Source organism: Ylistrum balloti, unplaced genomic scaffold (genome assembly GCF_031769215.1).
Source record: "Ylistrum balloti isolate Yb309-2 unplaced genomic scaffold, AGI_CSIRO_Ybal_v1 Utg370112, whole genome shotgun sequence".
Taxonomy (NCBI): Eukaryota; Metazoa; Mollusca; class Bivalvia; order Pectinida; family Pectinidae; genus Ylistrum; species Ylistrum balloti.
Window position 1 is genome coordinate 253,512 of NW_026782133.1, and position 19,321 is coordinate 272,832.

Here is a 19,321-nt window from a genome sequence, read left to right on the forward strand (position 1 = left end):
GTGTTAGGTGTCCAGTAGTATATTGACAAGATCAACATAAACTTCATATTCTTTCTAATGACATATACCTATTTTGTTGAAGTATTAAAGACTACAACTCCTATCATAAGAGGTAATCAGATGACCAGGACAGTAAAATGATTATCAATTACTTCTAGGGTAAAACCATGAATTTAGCAATTGACAACCTTTTCAGTATAATAAGTTAAGTTAACATTTAATGAAATAATAAGACATTAAAAAAAGACAATTGAATTCCATTTTGAGGAAGACTAGGTTACTAGCTCACCTTTTGAAAACAAAACAGGGCATCATCCATCTTGCCTTGCAGCATGTAAAACCTGGCTTTCATCCAGTATACTGAAATTTACGTAACTATAGCTATGAACTCATGTAACACAATACTGTATTGGTCAATTTTACATCCAATACAGTGAAATTTACATAACTGCACCTATAGACCACAATGACAAAATATTTTCGATATGATATCGAAATTAAAGTGAAATTTTCACATTTTGAGCAGAAGAATTTTTTAAAAACATGATCATATTATACAAATATATTACAACAATTAGGGCTCAACCAATTGACAACAAAGTTGTTGATGACGATGTTATTAAATTACAGTTTATAAATACCTCGTATACAATGAGGGAGCCAGTTTGAGCCCATGACCTCACCACATCCTGTCAGCCCTGTGATGAACCAAAGGTCATCATTACAGTGTGGGGGAAGGTCTGATGTATGGAGTTGTTGCGACCCTGGACTGTTGATTAAGTTTTTACATTGTCAATAAAGCATAGAGAGTTAACATTTAACTAAAGAAACTTCCACAAAAACATGACATCAAATCAGTTAATTAAATTATCATGAAGCAGGTGACAAAAAATTACAGAATTAACATCTACAGACCTGGAAAAACTAACACAAAAATGTTTTGCTATAAATCAGTCTTTTTGTAAATGTTTCTCTGTAAGAATAAGTTGTCTGTCACATTCTGGAAGCAATGTTTGACAAAATACACCAAGAAATAGGAGGGCTAGTAAAGTGAACTATATTTTACACAATAGCAGATCACAGCAGGAGCCCAAGCTAATATATATCTCACCTCCTTGGAGAGCTACCAGGCGAGAGAGCCAATCTGTTATTGACAATCCAATGGTCCAGCTGGAATTCTGCTGCTAACTGACATGTCTGTTAAAGTGTATACAATCAGAACAAAACCGAGTCTCTTTGCTCTTCGTTACATATAAGAAAGGAGATTTTCTCATTAATGTAATTTATGAATTATAAATATTAAAGATTATACTACTTGCATATCAACAATTTTGTGATCTTAAGCTCTGTGTGCATTAAATTTCTGATATGTAAAATGGGCCATAACTCTCTTTATTAAAATTTGTTCCTTAGGCTTTGCATGTTTCCACCATGTTTAGAGAGAATAACTCATGTGCCAATTGTAGATATGAATAAGTTCATTTCAGCTTTCAGCACTCTTGTCAAATATGTTATAGTTTTCATTAACAGTGGTAACTTAGTAACAGATATGTATCGAGTCTAACGTAAGGCAATGTTTACAACAAATGTTCTTACCTTCCCCAAGTTCTGTGTGTATTCCTCAGAATCACTCAAGCTAAAAAACAGATCATTTAAATTGAGAGTATTTTCACACAGCAATCAGTGTTACTATATCGTCAGCATGACTTATTCCCACGATGAAAATACAGTGGATATTAATACCTATATTTTTGAAAACTGATTTGATTAACATAGTGCTGTTATCTATAATAAAGAGAAGGAAAATCAACAGATTCTGATCAATAAAGACATCAATTTTGTATCCAGTGTAAACAAACTCATTTTATCATTAACCTAGCCTTTGTCCACAGATTTGTAACACTAATCATATAACATGTTTACATAGAAAACTGTCAGTTTTCATGTGAAATATTTTTTTTTAAATTTTGTCTCCATACCCTCTATACTCATAAGATACCTTTGTGCAAACTCACCTGAAGATGTCTGGGAGATCAAAGTGTTTCCTTGTACGACTATAAACCTTCAAATACACGTCCGTCAGTCCATGTGGCCTGGAAAAATTCAATACAGCTTACAACTGATATTATCATGGACAGACAATCTTTTGCTGAATTTCCTGTCATGTTAAACAAACTTATCAAAAACCAAATAAAAGTGCTTACCACTTGGTGTCTCCACGTTTTGCCAAGGCAAAGAGATAGCGTAGCATCAGACAAATGGTGCCTCCATTTTTTATGTTCTGTTTTAAGAATTCTCTGACGTCTGTATCTTCTGTTGAGGTTAGTTTCTTTACCTCTTGGATCAGCTCTACATCACAACCTGTCACAAAAGGAGAGCCTTCTTTTAATATAAAATAGTCCTACATAGTCTCCTGTCATAAATGGAGAACCTACATCATCTCCTGCCAGAAATGAGTCTACTTTTAATATAGAATAACTCTACATCGTTACCTGTGACAACATGAGTCTACTTTTAATATAGAATAACTCTACATCGTTACCTGTGACAACATGAGTCAACTTTTAATATCAACTTTTAAATAACTCTATATCGTTACCTGTGACAACATGAGTCAACTTTTAATATAGAATAACTCTATATCGTCACCTGTGACAACATGAGTCAACTTTTAATATAGAACAGCTCTACATCGTTACCTGTGACAACATGAGTCTACTTTTAATATAGAATAACTCGTTACCTGTGACAACATGAGTCAACTTTTAATATAGAACAGCTCTACATCGTTACCTGTGACAACATGAGTCTACTTTTAATATAGAATAACTCTACATCATCACCTGCCACAAAATGAGAGTATACTTTTAATACAGAATCAAATTATCTCATCACCTCTCACAAAACCAGAGTCTATCTACTGGGTGGTGTATACCTGTGGCCTTTTCTTCTCCACTTCGTATTGACTGTTCTTGTTCCTTCATCACCAGCATTTCTGTATCATCATCTTCATTTACTTGTCTGAAGTAACAAAGCAGATACATTACTTGTGTAATACATTTCTCTCATCAGCAGGTTGGTTTATCCTGTTTCATTAACCTAGTACCCAACAGGTCAATGTTGCCTGTTTTATTAACCTGGTTCTCACAGATGGCATTTCCTGTTTATCTACATGGTTCCCACACTTAATGTCTTATGTTTTAATTTTCTGGTTTTCAAAGGTTGAGGTCTCCTGTTTTATTTACTTGGTTTTCAACTGGTTATTGCTGAAGCATCATGTCAGACTGATAAAACCTGCTTTGACTGAACCTGAGGAACTCCTTGTGTTTTATTCTGTGCCAGTCTGTTCCTAAGACCTAACCCAACATTAACAATATATTAGAAGAACAGGGCCTAAGACTAAATACAAACAATGATAAATGCCAACCCCTTACATTTGCTGAACATTGATGAATATCATTGAAAACTGATGTTAAACTTGTGCACCAACCAACTGATCAGCATCTCCTGTTTTACTTAACGATTCCCATCATGTTTTACTCCCCTGGTTCCCCAATCAGATGGTGCTACTTACTTGAGACTGGATGGCAGGAACGAGATAAGGAGCTCTTCAAAGTTTACACTTGGTTCTTCTTTTGGTTTGCTCACATTCCTCACCTACAGAAAGTGATGGAAATAAGGAACTAGAATTATTTATGTACATAGAAACTACTCCCTGCTCAAACAAGAAAAAATTCAGAAGGGCACAAATCCTTATAAGATATCAGATTATCAGTAAATATTGGTCATGATACAAAGACATGCTTAGAAGAACTGTTCTGTTATTTTCTCAAAATTTTTTGAAACAAAGAAACCCAGTGGTAAGATATGGAGCTATAACACATTATCCCTGTTAATAATTTAGGGATACTGTACTTACCCTGGCACTTCTACGTTTAACGCTGAGTCCAAAGTCTTCTGGTATGAACCCTCTCTTCCTTTTAGGTGCCTTGCCACGCCCTTTAGCCAGTTCCTCTGACTCTATAGATGCTGCACATGTGTGGTCATGGAGGGCTGGGGAGATAAATACTGAACAATAAATACTGTTTACTATCATAATACTGTAAAATTATATATTATTGTGGGGCTTGATTTTTGTGGTTTTTAAAAAAAAAAACACTTTTCCACAGACATTTGATTCCATGGAATAATATCATAGCTCAATAAATCTACATATACTAATTCAACACTTCACAGACATATGAATATGTGGATAAAGAATATCCACAAAATTGACGAAAATAAATCACCCTGAAAATTAACAATTCCACAGTACAATGATAAGTACTTACATGAGACAGGTAAAACTAGAAGAGGTCTTTCATATCACTCATTATTTGGACTACCCACAGTACCTAACTCATTTGACAGTCCAATTTTGCATTATACTTTACAACAAGTCACTTTTGAACACCTTTGTAAGACACTTGCATATTGTAATTATCTTCCTCAATCAATGAGACTCTTATAGTCTGTGAGTGTAAATAAAAAATTGAAGCTGAACAACACTAAAATATTGGACATGGCAAAGCATAGTCTTAATTATTCTGATTTTTTCTTTATATCAGTCTATCAAACATAAATAGCAAAAAGGAAAGAGCTCCAGAGCTGTAAAATGTAAAGGAAATAAGCAGCTGGAGCACCTGGGTTGGCATTCAAATGTATGAATACTACGAAAATAGAAGGTCATTTTCATACACATATCAACAAGAGGCCCATGGGCCTTAACGGTCATCTGACATTAAATACAAGATTTCAAATTTTGAACTTGAGAAGAACTCAAAAATGTGTTTTGAAGATGGCAGCCATGTTGGATTTCGGACCAACCCGAAATTAACAAACTTTGGTCAGGATCATGTCACGATCATTTCAGGTAAGTTTCAGGTCAATGAGACATGTAGAACTTGAGAAGAAGTTGAAAATGTTTATGACGGACGACGCCGAACAGGCAATCGCAAAAGGTCATCTGACCCTTTGGTCATCTGACCAAAAAAAACTTGATTATAAAACTGTATTGGAGGATGGAATGGTATAGTTATGAATACTTTGATGTGTGATTTCTAGAACACAATGCTATCTGAGGTCATAGGTGACCTCCAGTTAATGTTTTATTAAAATTCCTTGAACAATAGTGTAACTAGGGTGAAGACAATGACTATATCCCCATCCAAAGCAAAGATAAAAAAGATGGGGTGGTAAGGAATTGAAGTGTAATATGATTAAAAAAATTCAGCTTGTTAACTCATCTTTAGGCATAACTGAAAAAAAAAAAGTAAAGCAGACATTTCATAAAATTTCTAAGTTCAAAGTGCCATAAATCTCTTTCAAAAGGGCAATAAGGACCTGTAACTTTAACTTGATGTGTAGCTTTTAACAAAGCTTTATACATTTTAGCTCATTGTCTTTAGGAATGATATAAAAAAAAAAAATGACCTGGAGAAACCTATAGTTCCCTCAACTCCAATGGTTACACTTCATAACAGCTACCCACCTGATATAGGAGATGTATGTTGCATCCCAGACACTGGTGTGAACAATGGAGATGAAGTTGTTAATAGTCCTGATGAAGGGGTTGTGAACGTCAACCCTGTTACTGGGGTGTGTACCGACATATATGTGGAGACAGGTGTGGCGACTGGTGTTGTCTGTAGGATGTCTGAAACAGGTAATGTATAGGGCATTTCAGACACCGAAATTGGTTGCAATATATCTGATGCTGATACAGTCACTGGAATGTCAGGTGAGCTTTCTGAAGTTTCAGAAACTGTCATTGATTGTGGTATCCCTGACGAAGATGTTGTTACTGGTACTCCAGAAAATAATGTTGTCTGTGGTATTCCAGAAACCGTTGTTGTAACTGGTGTCCCTGGCGACAGCATCAGTGAATTTCCTGAAACAGTTGTTGTAGTCAGTGAATTTCCTGAAACAGTTGTTGTAGTCAAGATCCCTAACGAAATATGTGTACTTTCAGAAACAGGTGTCATGGCAGGAATCTTTATTGATACTGCTGTTGAAAGTCCTGAAGCTGGTGTAGAAGATGGGGTCCCAGACATAGTTGTAAATGGAATTCCTGAAGTAGATGGGGTCCCAGGTATTGTTGTTAGTGGAATTCCAGAAATAAGTACAGCAGATGGGGCCCCAGACATTGTAGTAAGCGGAGTTCCAGATATATGTGCAGAAGATGGGATCCCAGATGTTGCTGTGAGTGGAATTCCTGAAGTAGGTCCAGAAGATGGGGTTCCAGTCATTGTTGTTAGTGGAATTCCAGAAACAAGTACAGAAGATGGGATCCCAGATGTTGTTAGTGGAATTCCTGAAGTAGGTGTAGAATATGGGATCTCAGACATTACTGTTAGTGGAATCCCTGAAATTGGTCTAGACGATGGGATCTCAGGCACCGTTGAGAGTGGAATCTCTGAAATTGGTCTAGACGATGGGATCTCAGGCACCATTGAGAGTGGAATCCCTGAAATTGGTCTAGACGATAGAATCTCAGACATTGTTGAGAGTGGAATCCCTGAAATTGGTCTAGACGATTGGATCTCAGACATTGTTGAGAGTGGAATCCCTGAAACTGTTGTTGTATGAGGTATCATCTTTAATATTCCTGAAGCAGTTGTCATCTGTGATGTTTCTGTTCTAGATATTGTTGAAACAAATGTTGTTGGCAACATTCCAGCCACAGATGCTATTTGTTGCATCTTTGAAACAGAGCTTATCTGTGCCATCTCTATATCAGTGTCTCTATCTGGCAGTTCAGATAAAAGTGACACTGGCAGTCCTGATGTGTGCATTGGTTCAGAAGCATCAGACATCTGTTCCAATGTTGACCTCTCACTTGACATTTTTGGTGAAGTGTTCATCAGTGGCAGGGTTAAAAGGTTTTCTTGTGGCTCAGAAACAGTTGACTCCTGCAGGTCAGAGACAGAACCTGTTAATGGTTTATTCTCCTTATTTGTTAAAATAGAAAGTGCCTCTTCACTGGTTGATATCTGAAGCTCTGGGACAATTGCAAGTGGCTGCACAATACTGGCTGACACCTGCAGAGCCACAGATGTAGTTGTGAATGGCAGTCCAGTATCAGCTGTTTTCTGTGAAATCTCAACATCAGCTGTGGCTAGAGGTGAATCTGTTTCACCTATGATGCTTGCCTGACTGACAGTAGGTGTTGAAAGTGGAGAAGATGGCATTTTCCTAAATGAAGCAGATGGCATAAAAGAAGAAGCAGTTCTTTCATTTTGAATATCAGCACTACCAATATCCATAGCAACATGATCATTGTCTGTTTGAGATTCCAAAGGACCAGCTGGCTCCTCAGAGATCATTGGAATATCTCGGACTTCAAATGAATTAGTTTCACCCATTTCTGTGTCATCTTTGGTTTTTTTTTCTGAGGTAACTACAGGAACAGAGTCAACTTCCATTTCCCCTGAATGTTCTGGGGACTCCTCTATAGCAGGTGATTTCCCCTGTACAACAGGAGGTCTCTCTGTACAGTTGCTATACTCTGACAAGTCAACACGAAGTCCCAGGCTCTGTAAACAATCATGTATCACGGTAAGTCAGTGCGATTTCAACATTATTTAATGTTAGCTGTTCTAGATTTTCTCGCTTGTATAACATATAATGAACTGGAACTGAAAATGAAATTTTCAAGTACATAATGAAGAATAGTTCTTAATAACCATTAATCCAAACAAACCCTTTTAAGAAATCTTTTATTCAAATCCATTCCATTTTACTGACTGAATCAGAAATATTTTTGAGTCCAATTCAACAGTAAACATTTTTACTTAACATATCTTCATGTACCTTGCTATCAACACAATGGCTATAAAACCTGATGACTGAAAAGTCAGTACTTACCAAGGGCGGATCTGCATTCCTAGCTCTATCATACAGCTCCACAAGACTTTCTCCTAAGTTCCTCCACCTAAAAATATTAAATAAATCATTGATCTTTCACTTTACACAAATGGTAAACTGAGTAAAATGTTAATAAAGATTTTGCCTACAAAAACCACAAGTGGCCAAACAGGCTACAGCTGCAGTATCTGTAGCATTGTCTACAATAATACAAATTTTCTGTTAATTTACTTTGTGTGATAAAATATCCCACTTTTAATTCTATGTTGTCCGCAGTTTTCATTATCATTAAATTATCATCAACATTAATTTCTCATCAAAATAATGTTGTTGAAATAGAAATAAATGTGTTATTACGGGTAACCTTTAGATATATGGTCTGTTAAAACATAGACACCAAACGTACGTGAAATGCGTGATGGTTTTTGAGAGTTTGATGGGGAGGGGCTCTGGTTCCTTTGCCAGTTCTCGTCGTCTGTCTCTCAAATCTAGGGCCTCATTCACATACTATTGATGAAAACAATGAACATGTCCTTAGTGCCTCATTGTTGTATCAGTCAATCTATATGATTTCTATAAAAACTTAAGCTCTAAAGAACTTAGATAATAGAAGAACAATAAATGAAAATCATAAAATATTCCCACAAGCTTATTTTTTTAAACTTAGTGCTTAATCTTCACAAGGAATATTACATATTTTTTCTCTGCTTTTTCTGTTGATTATTTCACTGGAAGGTTGTAACTCTCTTACCTCGTCTGATTCTGATGGGTCCACTCTAGCGAGAAGAACAGCCTGATCACTGTACAACATAAACCATACAGTCAATACAAGAAGGAATTAAAATCCTGTACATGTTTACGCCTTACTGCTTATCAAATCTCTTCAGTACATTACTACTAGGATATCCAGGAATAATTTTTATAACTGGGATATCCAGGAAATGTTTTTACTACTGGGATATCCAGGAAATGTTTTTACTACTGGGATATCCAGGAAATGTTTTTACTACTGGGATATCCAGGAAATCGGTTGACAGCATTTTCAAACATGCGGACCATCTGACCAGGGACAGGCATATGCAAGGCAGATATTGTACAAGTATCACTTTTTTATCACTTTGATGAAATATTTTTACTCTATAATGACTTTTTGCTGTATTCAGTTGGATATAAGCAGTGTTTGTGCCCAAAGTGAAAAGAATGGTTAAAGTAAAGTACAGAATGTAATTGATTCAATCATATATCAGTCAACTTGGTTCACTTCTATAAACCAAACCCTCCCTAAACCCCCTCCCCCACCCCCTCACCCCAATATGTATGTTCTATGCATGGTCCAACTGGAGAAATTCCACTGCACCCAAGAGATGTATTACTAACAAAAGTAGAATATTCCAGATGATAAAATAAAACACATGGTTCAATAGAAGAGGCGACATCTTACCACTGCTCAAACATTTCATCTGTATCATATTTCAGAGATGGGTGCTCCTTGAGAATTTGTTTCCTGAGTACCAGGCCCTTGGTGTACTCGGGATCCTTCAGCAAGGCTCGTGATATATAGTACAGACAATCTATAAAAAAAATTTTCAAAAGTTGTCTTTATATTGAAAAAAAATTCAGATATTTAAGACCAGTTAAAAACAATCTGATTTACATCCAATAAAAAGCACTGATCATTATTCTTTATAATTTTTTTTTTTGTTTTCTTCCCCACAAACTTTTTAATACAATTATCTTTATCATTAAAAAAACTGCTACTGGTACTATATACATGTATATATTGTCTATATATTGTCTCAGATAACTTCCAATTTGTTTCTTCTCAGGAGTATTCCAGGTAAGGCAATCTTCATGATAATCTTAATTAGGTTAAAAATCATTATTTTAATTCAAAAATATTGTATTGGAATAAAACAATATATCATCCACAAAATTGAAATTTTACAGAAGTCTATGATCTATACATGTAGACTTGTCAAAGTGTGGTGACATGTACTTACTCCAGTAATCGTTCATGGCATATAGCAGTGTGATAACATGGTCAAGACAAGGCCAGTGGTTTGGATTACAATGCAGTCCCTAATAATTACAAAAATGTCCATAATGTTAAGAAAGTCATTATGTATATGGTTATTTCATTTTACACTATTTATGTAGAAACATATTTTCTAAAAGTGAAAGTATTACCTAGTCCACACAACACACATCTGATTGTAATCTGCATAGTTGCATTGATCAAGTCACATATGCATTATGATCTACCATTATACAAAATGGATCTGTGACCTTGACCTAGATTATCCTTACTTTACTCTTATCTGATAATGCAGTAACTACCACAGTGATTTATCTTACCTTTTCAAAACCAAGTCTGGCAAGTGGGAAGTTGTACAACTTGAGAGCGATGGTTCCTATCTTGTACCAAACAGTCACTTCTGTTGTATCAATCTTCACTGCCTAAAACACAAAATCTTGTGCATAGAAAATCTGCTCAAACAAGAGGGCCTTAATGGTCATCTGAGTCATACGAATGCATCTTGTTAAATGTCATAGAAATTATTTGGTTAAAAAAGTGACCTAAAAACAATGAGTTCTAATGAAATACAACAATTGTGAAACCTTGACTTTAAATCCACATTTCTGGAAAATACATTTGTCTAGCATTTTAAAACTTAAGGTATGTGTAAGTCAAGAGAATAAGACTACACAATACATTCATTTCTACATACTACCAAACAATACACTCACCTCTATATACCACCAAACACTCACCTCTACATATGACCAGACAATACACTCACCTCTATATACCACCAAACACTCACCTCTATATACCACCAGCCAATACACTCACCTCTATATACCACCAAACACTCACCTCTATATACCACCATACACTCACCTCTATATACCACCAAACACTCACCTCTACATATGACCAGACAATACACTCACCTCTATATACCACCAAACACTCACCTCTATATACCACCAAACACTCACCTCTATATACCACCAAACACTCACCTCTATATACCACCAAACACTCACCTCTATATACCACCAAACACTCACCTCTATATACCACCAGCCAATACACTCACCTCTATATACCACCAATACACTCACCTCTATATACCACCAAACACTCACCTCTATATACCACCAGCCAATACACTCACCTCTATATACACTCACCTCTATATACCACCAAACACTCACCTCTATATACCACCAAACACTCACCTCTATATACCACCAAACACTCACCTCTATATACCACCAAACACTCACCTCTATGTACCACCAGCCAATACACTCACCTCTATACACCACCATACACTCACCTCTATATACCACCAAACACTCACCTCTACATACCACCAAACACTCACCTCTATATACCACCAAACACACACCTCTATATACCACCAAACACTCACCTCTATATACCACAATACACTCACTATATACCACCAATACACTCACCTCTATATACCACCAAACACTCACCTCTATATACCACCAAACACTCACCTCTATATACCACCAAACACTCACCTCTATATACCACCAAACACTCACCTCTATATACCACCAAACACTCACCTCTATATACCACCAGCCAATACACTCACCTCTATATACCACCATACACTCACCTCTATATACCACCAAACACTCACCTCTACATATGACCAGACAATACACTCACCTCTATATACCACCAAACACTCACCTCTATATACCACCATACACTCACCTCTATATACCACCAAACACCACCCTAATACCACCACACTCACCTCTATATACCATATATACAAACACTCACCTCACCTATATACCACCAATACACTCACCTCTATATACCACCACCAAACACTCACCTCTATATATATACACTCACCTCTATATACTCACCTCTATATACACTCACCTCTATATACCACCAAACACTCACCTCTATATACCACCAGCCAATACACTCACCTCTATATACCACCAAACATTCACCTCTATATACCACCATACACTCACCTCTATATACCACCAAACACTCACCTCTATATACCACCAAACACTCACCTCTATATATACATCACCTCCACCAAACATCACCTCTATATACCACCAATACACTCACCTCACTCACCTCTATATACCATACACTCACCTCTATATACCACCAGCCAATACACTCACCTCTATATACCACCAAACACTCACCTCTATATACCACCAACCAATACACTCACCTCTATATACCACCATACACTCACCTCTATATACCACCAAACACTCACCTCTATATACCACCAGCCAATACACTCACCTCCACCTCATATAACACTCACCTCTATATATACATACCTATATACCACCAACACTCACCTCTATATACCACCAAACACTCACCTCTATATACCACCAAACACTCACCTCTATATACCACCAGCCAATACACTCACCTCTATATACCACCATACACTCACCTCTATATACCACCAGCCAATACACTCACCTCTATATACCACCATACACTCACCTCTATATACCACCAAACACTCACCTCTATATACCACCAAACACTCACCTCTATATACCACCAAACACTCACCTCTATATACCACCAAACATTCACCTCTATGTACCACCAAACACTCACCTCTATATACCACCAAACACTCACCTCTATATACCACCAGCCAATACACTCACCTCTATATACCACCAAACACTCACCTCTATATACCACCAAACACTCACCTCTATATACCACCAAACACTCACCTCTATATACCACCAGCCAATAAACTCACCTCTATATACCATCAAACACTCACCTCTACATATGACCAAATAGCTGACTGTAGGTCCTCTCTATGCAGTGCCATACTGGCCAGGTTTTTGTGTATTGAGTACAGAAGTCGAAGCCCATCCTGATCAGCACCTTCTTCCTCATCCTCAACCAGTTGTGCTGTCTGTAACCAAAAATAAGTAATGAACTTTAAACTACAGAAAACTCCTATTAAACATCTACCTTTCCCGTATAGTCAAATATACATAGCATTACAATGTCTAATTCATTATACCCAATGGTGATTGGAAAATCAATGGGAAAGTATTATCAATATTCATATTACAGAAAAGTATACAACACTTATAGACAGTACTCATAAAGATTCACTTACCTCTCTAAGGAAGCCATGATTAAGCAGATCCTTGAAGGCAGTCTCTGCCAAAGACACCTCGCCCTGTCTCTGTAGCCTCAGTGCTGCGTCATACAGAGTGAATGCCTCTGACTCCTAGTAGGTAACAGTTATAACTTATCAATAAACAAATTATAAATATAAATAATTATAACAATTAACAGTGTAAAGATTTGTGTTATTTGCCATTAACTAAATTTTAGTTTTAACTATTTCTATGGCAATGAACAACATGTGGTATGGTTAAAATTTACCATATTCATGTTAGACACTTTTAAAGCTTTAAACACCTGTTATCTCACCTTTGTTAAAACTGGTAAGTATCTTTTATGTGATCTTGAAAACAAAAGTCAAGAACCTGTATTGCTCACCTGTTCTGGAGCTCACTTGCCTTTCCAGCAAGTCATGAGCGATAAAATGTTCTATGCTTGTATGCCAAACAGTGTATCAAATTCTCATATATAAAGATCTGTTGTATTTAACTCTTTGCATCATGCATATTTTTCCCTACGGTATTATACGGTAATGCAGTTACTATATAGATATCGCATTTATACCTTTGCCTCCTTTGTTCTTCTTGCAGGAGTTTTTGGGGCTCGACTATCATCTTCACTGCTTGAATCGTTCAGAGCCGCAATCCGAATCTAAGTCAGAAACAAAAAACTTAATACATTCAACGATTCCTATTTTCACTGAAGTAAATTGCAGGTATTGAATCTACTCTAACAATGTTAAAAGTTTATATGGTAAGACACTTTTTTCAGAATATGCCATAATAATGCAACCAAGGACCTCCACTGGTTTACAAGTCTTCAGGTCAACTGTCTTTAGACGATGATCTATATATATATAGATACTGGCTGTAGATAGATTCAGAAACCTTTTGCACAAGTCTATATACATCAAATGCCTAATTAATGAATGCTGATTAGTATATATGTTGTAAGTACTAATACTCTGCTGGGGTGTAATACATTAAGAGGAGATGGGGTAAAAGTATATTAAGCTCGATGCTGTATCTGAATGATGCATCAGAACTCCTTGTCCTCTCAATGTGGAGAATATAAGTCCTCTGAATTTGACAAAATGGTGTGTAAGTAAGTCATAAATTGGATTTTTTTTAATAATAATTGGATAAAATTAAGGCATTTTTTCATTTTCTATTTACAACATGGTCAGATGTTACTGATGATATACTCCCCATAACCCCAGATGTCATAGCTTCTCAACCAATCTGGTTAAAAAATTTTATGAACATTTATGAAATGGTTGTGATGTATACACACTTGTGTGTGGAAAACATAGCAAAATTGATGTACTTTTATATGCTACTCATATGAATTCAAATATTGTATTTTAATTCTGTGTTAGAACTGCCTACAACAGCCTTCAGTTAAAACTGTAAAATATTGATCAAGATGTGAATAAACAAAAAAAAATACATTTGCAAACAAAAAAAATATTGAAAATATGTTGTCTAATTTTCATACAAGAAAAGTGTGACCTGGCCTCACTTGCATGTTTACATTTGTCTTATATCCTTGGTGCAATAATATCAGTCCCCTTAAGAATCATGTCTTGCTAAATATGCTACATCATTGAATTACAACCTAACAAATACATAGATAAATTGAACTGTGTTCATACTATAAGATTTATTCAAAAACCTGATCGATGACACGCTAGACGGTTTCTTAAAAAGATATCAACTAATACGACCCAAAACTTGCTTACCTAAAATGGCCGACATGTGTATCGAAAATGAGACTGCACTTCTGTTACTAGTCAATGAATTACAGTCATGCTTTACTTTTATTTTTATGTCAGTCTAAAACTCACTAGATAAGTCATCAAAATCACAACTTTCTACAATAAAAGATGTGCATGTTTTACCAAAATGGGGGAAAATGCTGGGTGGTGTAACTTTTGTTCTTGGTCGATTGTTATTCAATTGACAATGACAGCTAAACACTGGCATCCGATGGCGAATTGATGAGTTATTTCATCAATAATAGTCGGAACCTTTCGAACTACATTTCAGGGAGTGTGACATGTTACAGAAACCAAAATCATCGGATGGCGAGACGATATACATGATTTGGTCAGCTGTAAAATGTGAGCATGTCATTTTGTGTGTTTATTTCTTAACGCATTTTATGACTTATTGGTAAACCTATGTGTCTGGATTCTATATGGAAATCCATTGGAGTTCCAGACAATCTGACTATCGGTTCAAATCCAACATGCACATTAACTCTCAAGACTCCAGTCAAGACTCAAGTTATAGACCATTTGCTTGATTCAATGATTGCAAAAAACTTACCATTTTCTGTCTTAAAATGATTCATATGACTTCTCTACGATGACAGATATTACGGTATGCACGATCCACATGAACATAAAAGATGTCAGCGACCTTGTCCAGATTCCAGAATATACGAAGGACTAAGCCTACAGAAAAGAAAGAGTCGTAGTCTGTTCATTTCAACAACTGGCGCCATATTATTATCATATAGTTTCGCACTTTTTCATATTTCGGTTAAAACATAAGATCTGCTTTTAATTCAATTCCATTAAATGAGTTAGATACGATGGAAATAGATTCTATATAGCATTTAAGTATTTCTTATGCTATTGTTTCCTTAATTCATCAACTAAATGTTTTCGTATTTTCTTGCGAAGGGAGATAACTGGTGTCAATCCCATTCAAGAGGCACACCACCAAATTATTCCTTCACTTAAAAAAATGATATAAAAGAATCAGTTACGTTAACAACAGACGAAAAAAGCTAGAATTAACGCAGATATCCTCGTTTTATGCCTAATAGGACATTTACAGGCTTAATTATTCAAATATTAGACTATAGGATGTAAAATGTATTTTTCACAAGGACCTAGGATAAATGAATATTTATTGATTACTGTACAGTATATATCACCATTAATTTATTGATTTCTCAATGTCTATATATAAATGTGTGTGTGTGTGTGTGTCCCCGAACTGAATGAAGCAATTGAATTACAACTTTATGAAAAAAAAAAGGGGGAAAATGTCAATTCAACAAAAAAAAAAAAAATATAGGACAATATTAGAAATGAGTAAAATCCATTGGAATTTTCCAGCATTGTACAAATTTATGGTATTTAAATTATCTTCATAATAATGATATATTTATGACCAAAAATGACAGAGTTTAAATGATAGTTCCATGTAAAATATATATGATATGTTGGATAAATAAATTTTCTGAACCCAGAGATTGATTAATATATATATATATATATATATATAAAATGTCTATCCATCCGTCATATCAAATTAAATAAAGTTGCAATCTGAAGATGAATTCTACATCAAACTTCTAACTGATGAACATTTTCATTTTTAGAGAATATACCCATATATGATTCTGTAATCATAATTTTTATTAAGAGCACAATATCTGATTTTTTCGATAAGAAAACGATATGAAATTTGAGTTGGCACAAAACTGATATACATGAATAAAAGTAAAAAACCTTAAAATCAATGATACATATTCAAAGGAATCCTGTCAACAGGAAACTATCCATCAACAGAAATCAAAAGTTTGTATGATAATAAGGAATGGATCTAGATCTCTACATTGGTAGTATATATAACTTTGCCTGAGTTGTAAGTTAAATCATATAATGTTAAATTATACTTAAAGACAGTAACATTTTTAATGAATTTCATTATTTGTTTCTTGGATTACTTCTGTAAAAGATTTCATTGATTGTTGGCATAAATGTACAGTTACTACAATGTCTGAAATATGATGAAATCAAGTTCACCATGTTTCAGCGCATATCTTTGGTTCTCTAAAGTTGAAATGTCATCACTTTTCTGGCAGCAATAACATTTCACTTCACAGTTCTGTATTTTGATTTGTTGCTCAAAAAAATCAAACATTTAACCAAACTTAGTATGTAGAGTCGAACTTCATTAACTTGAATAAAGAAAACTTTAATATCCCGCCTATCTAGGAGAAATTTGTCAGCCACAACAAAATTTCTTTCAATATCTTCATAATAAAGATTCAGATTTGGAAAACTCTAAACATTTCAGGTAATTTGAAGTAAAAAAACCCACTGCTTTAGAGTACCTCTTGACATGAACTTTTGAATTTTAACCACAAACACCGTATTGAAAAAATTGATTTCTGACGAAGTGTTATGACATAAGTCTTTCGTTGTCTCAGTGCATTGTTATCACCATGTTTCATTATGCAACTTAATATATAATGCTCTGTTATCACTTCAATTTAGAAAAGGAAAATCTGACTATGGTCATAATGTAATTAGATCTTATAGTGAACACCTCAAAACACCTGTCATTTACAGAATGTCTTCCAATTTCATGGTCAAGGTACTCAAAAAGAGGTGCTTATAAACTGGACTTGTACTGGATTTTCAAAGTTATGAATTTAATGCAGTTCCTTATACATACAAGTGCTCTTAAACCTGAAATGTAGTTACATTGTAATTCATAGTGTGGATGTCTAAGCCCAAACCCTCTAAACAGATTTCATTGATTTTATTCATTTGTGTATTTTTTGTTAATTCTTTATTTTAGAAAAAACAATAAAATCTTAATGGCATGGTGAATTCATTTCAGACTTAGCGGTTTGAAATAATGTTGAAACAAGTATATCATAACTAAGAAAGAGTATTAATATTATCTTAATGGGAAAAAATGTTGTTTTGACCTATGAGGATATTTTTGAAAAAAATGCATTTGAGTTTAAATGATGCATTAATACGTAAGCATGACATCAAAATATCAAAGGTGCTAGGTTGCATGCTGTTAATTAAAATTTGATTTAAAGTTTTGGTGACTTTTTGTGATAAAAAAGACTTGAATTTAGTGTATCTTGCACTGTCATCATGATGACAAGGCAATTTTTAATGACGTCATATAGTTCAATTGATGATGGTTATGGATGCTCATTATAGGCCATTTAAGTGATCAATAAGGCACAATAGAGTTATTCCCCTTAGGTCCCTTGTTGAAAAAAAAAAATCATTTTCACATATAGGTGTCCTACTGGTTGTCTATTACTGTAATTATTAGACCTAATGGTTACATTAGGCACAAAATGAGAGTGTTTGAGTGAATTCTTGGTGTATTTAAGTAAAAAGTCAAGCCCATGACTTCCATAACTGTTTACTTTTGTCAGAGACGTATATATCATGTTATATATGTCTCTGCTTTTATATATAAATTTTCTTCGTTCTCTTTGTTGATTTCCACTTGCCTTTTCTTTTTAGTGTATTTTGGCTTTATTTTAGATACTGGAGTAGCAGACCATGTCTTCAATGATACTTGACTTCTCTTGGTTGTTGCATTATCAATGTTTTTTAACTTTGCTGTAAATCTGTTTTCATGTAATAAATGAAAACTTCCTTGCTACGATGTTTATTCAACTCAACAAGTCACATGTCACAGGTACATCTGATTTAAGTAAACCGGTAAATGGTAACCCATTATCCTGGATCAGTTCATAAAACAAAATGAAACATTACCATAATGATATAATTTTCAATTTGATAATCAATGTTGGACCATGCCACTAATAATTTTAACAGATTATCAAGCTCAACTGAATTTCACAGGTTAATGTTTGATCAACAAGACTCATATTAAACCGAAAGAAAGTAGCCATTATGTTTGTGCAAGCCCCATCTCCTACACTACAAACACTGGTACTTAATGCTTGGTGGATGGGTTCATGTTTGTGAGACAGTGTGTTGGCAGGGGACTGTAATTGTCTTGATTCTATATCATGTCATGTCACCACAACAAACATAATATAGTTTTGATAGAAGTTAGGTGGCATTTAAGTCCTTGGGCCTCTCATCATCAACGTACGATTATGTTCGGTCATCAATGGTCTTCACCAATTACCAGGTTCCATTGAATTTAGTAGGTGAATGTTGCATTATCAATAAAACTGATATACTATCAGGTTTCATTGCACCTGATAAGTTAATTTTGGGTCACCTATAATCTTGAAATACTACCCAGCTTTACTGAATTTACTAGGTAAATTTGGGTCACCAAAGATCTTGAAATACTACCCAGCTCCACTTAATTTACAAGGTAAATGTTAGGTCACCAAAGATCTTGACAGACAACCCAGCTCCACTGGATTTGATAGGATAATGTTTGGTCACCAAAG

The 19,321-nt window shown here is 35.1% G+C and overlaps 1 protein-coding gene across 1 annotated transcript in view; it reads right to left on the reverse strand.

Annotated features, from left to right (window-relative positions):
- LOC132550231 (uncharacterized) overlaps positions 1-14,638 on the reverse strand; it is a 38,855-nt gene extending 24,217 nt beyond the window's left edge. Inside the window, exons 1-20 of the mRNA XM_060214271.1 lie at positions 14,633-14,638; positions 13,676-13,762; positions 13,101-13,214; positions 12,753-12,890; positions 10,261-10,362; positions 9,906-9,984; positions 9,347-9,476; positions 8,657-8,705; positions 8,312-8,412; positions 7,906-7,972; positions 5,531-7,574; positions 3,920-4,068; positions 3,575-3,657; positions 2,936-3,021; positions 2,205-2,361; positions 2,016-2,093; positions 1,597-1,636; positions 1,112-1,197; positions 642-769; positions 290-360 (exon numbers count right to left, since the gene is read on the reverse strand). Coding sequence (XP_060070254.1) covers positions 290-360; positions 642-769; positions 1,112-1,197; positions 1,597-1,636; positions 2,016-2,093; positions 2,205-2,361; positions 2,936-3,021; positions 3,575-3,657; positions 3,920-4,068; positions 5,531-7,574; positions 7,906-7,972; positions 8,312-8,412; positions 8,657-8,705; positions 9,347-9,476; positions 9,906-9,984; positions 10,261-10,362; positions 12,753-12,890; positions 13,101-13,214; positions 13,676-13,762; positions 14,633-14,638 — 3,795 coding nt within the window. The remainder of the gene's footprint in view (positions 1-289; positions 361-641; positions 770-1,111; positions 1,198-1,596; positions 1,637-2,015; positions 2,094-2,204; positions 2,362-2,935; positions 3,022-3,574; positions 3,658-3,919; positions 4,069-5,530; positions 7,575-7,905; positions 7,973-8,311; positions 8,413-8,656; positions 8,706-9,346; positions 9,477-9,905; positions 9,985-10,260; positions 10,363-12,752; positions 12,891-13,100; positions 13,215-13,675; positions 13,763-14,632) is intronic.
- Positions 14,639-19,321: the final 4,683 nt, after the last annotated feature.